Source organism: Lucilia cuprina, chromosome 2 (assembly GCF_022045245.1).
Source record: "Lucilia cuprina isolate Lc7/37 chromosome 2, ASM2204524v1, whole genome shotgun sequence".
Lineage (NCBI taxonomy): Eukaryota > Metazoa > Arthropoda > Insecta > Diptera > Calliphoridae > Lucilia > Lucilia cuprina.
In genome coordinates this window covers 26,359,758-26,361,633 of record NC_060950.1, presented here as the reverse complement: position 1 = coordinate 26,361,633, position 1,876 = coordinate 26,359,758, and the positions used below count along the sequence as shown (strand labels likewise).

Sequence of the window (1,876 nt, the reverse complement as noted above, 5' to 3'; positions counted from 1 at the left end):
AGATAGATAAATAGATAGATAGATAGATAGATAGATAGATAGATAGATGGATAGATAGACAGATAGATATATAGATAGATAGATTAAATTTATTTATAGATTGTTCAATATAAAAATTCTTACCCTATTTTTCATTTGGGCATGTGGCACTATAATAGGAGCTTCCAGTTGTTGATTTAAAATCTCGCCTCTTTTGCCAATGGTAAATATAGTACTTTTGTTCTTCAAACTAGTAGCTTTTGCAAATAAACCTTTGGATATATTATCCTCAATACCCATTAAATCATCTTTAGTACAAGATTCTTCGAATTTTAAGCTTGACAAGCGGGAGGAATAGCTCTAAAACGATATATATATTTGATATATTTATCATCAAAGTCTAATAATAATAATTACCTTAAAATAACTGTAATAAATTTTACTCATAGTATCTATATACTCATTGCATATTTCCTGAGCCACTTGTCGCTCATTCGAGAGTATAAATTCAAAAAAGAATTTATGTTTCAACATGGCATTCTGTGGTATTTGATAATTGGTCATGGGTTTGCGGAATTTATAAATTTGTTCCAGCATATATTGGCGTATTTTAGTCATGGCTTTAAGTCTCAACTTGTGCAAAACATCCGCTACATCTGCTGTCGATTTGGATTCTTTAAAACTTAATTCCTTCACCAAGGACAATTTGTGATTTAAAATATTCAATTGCTTCTCAAATTCCTTTTCGGTGACGGGTGTTTCCATTATAGACATAATCATTTCTTCCGACACCGCCATATCCTCTATGAATTGTGATAGTTGAGCCTTAACCGATTGCCTGTTGGTAAGTTGTACTGACATGGCCACCGATTTCTTTTGCAACTGTGTAATTTCGGTACTTATATTACTGAGGACACTTTGAAAACTCATCAACATATTTTCCATACGCTCTAGCACATCATCACATTCATCAATTTGATTGTGTAAGGCTGCTATATTTTGAGATTCCTTAATGTAGTCTTCTATTGATTTGTTTTCAACTTCCTTAAACTCTTTCTCAATCTGTCGTGAATATTGTCTTAAATCGGTGGTATTTTTTAAGATTTCTCGAACTTCTTCATTGTCCAGTTGTTCAGGGAGATGCGTCTCAGTTTGTGCCATATTTTTTTGGTTATATTTTGTTAACAATATGTTTTAATTTTATAAAAATTTCTTTATTTTCAATTTTTTCACACTATAAACAAAAAAACCCAACTTATTTTGTTGGTAAATGTCAGTGATGTGTCATTTTTGTTTTTTTTTAGGTCAGCTGTTGGGTGGTGAGGTTTGTGTCAATGCTAAAATGTGTACAGAGTTGCATTTAAATGTAATAAATGAAAATACAGTGGGTGGGAGATATTAAAATTAATAAAACTTTTTTATTTTGATACCAAAATAAATTGTTTTATAAAATAATTTATAAATTTCATCCAAAATGCTTTTTAAATGTTTTGTTTAGTATAATTTGCTTTTGTTATTTTTGTGATTGTTGCATTTAGAAATCCTGAAGATGTTTTGTATATCTAATTCGATTTTAAAAATTGTATAGTGAAGATTTATATACAGATCATTCTCAGGCGACATCTTTTTGCCTTACAGTTTACTACATCTTTTTCGAATGTTAGCAATTTCAGAAGACCACCTCCTAGGTTTCCTTTTTCTTTTTGGCACTGAGGTTGTACACGTCCAAGTCTTGTAAAAGTTTTTCCACCCTAAAGAAGACGTCCCAGTTTGCCTTTCTTCTGTTAAGATAGGTTAGGTTAGGTTAGGTTTGCACAGGTAGCCAATGTCGGCTTTACTTGGGTCCATATTGATCCCTTTGTAAAAAAAAAATACCTGTAAGGAGAAGAAAAGAGAA

General features: G+C 31.1%; 1 protein-coding gene across 1 annotated transcript in view; it reads right to left on the bottom strand.

Annotated features, from left to right (window-relative positions):
• LOC124419498 (vacuolar protein sorting-associated protein 52 homolog) overlaps nt 1-1,254 on the bottom strand; it is a 1,419-nt gene extending 165 nt beyond the window's left edge. Inside the window, exons 1-2 of the mRNA XM_046949250.1 lie at nt 397-1,254; nt 124-339 (exon numbers count right to left, since the gene is read on the bottom strand). Coding sequence (XP_046805206.1) covers nt 124-339; nt 397-1,140 — 960 coding nt within the window. The 5' untranslated portion in view covers nt 1,141-1,254. The remainder of the gene's footprint in view (nt 1-123; nt 340-396) is intronic.
• Between the last annotated feature and the right edge of the window lie 622 nt (nt 1,255-1,876).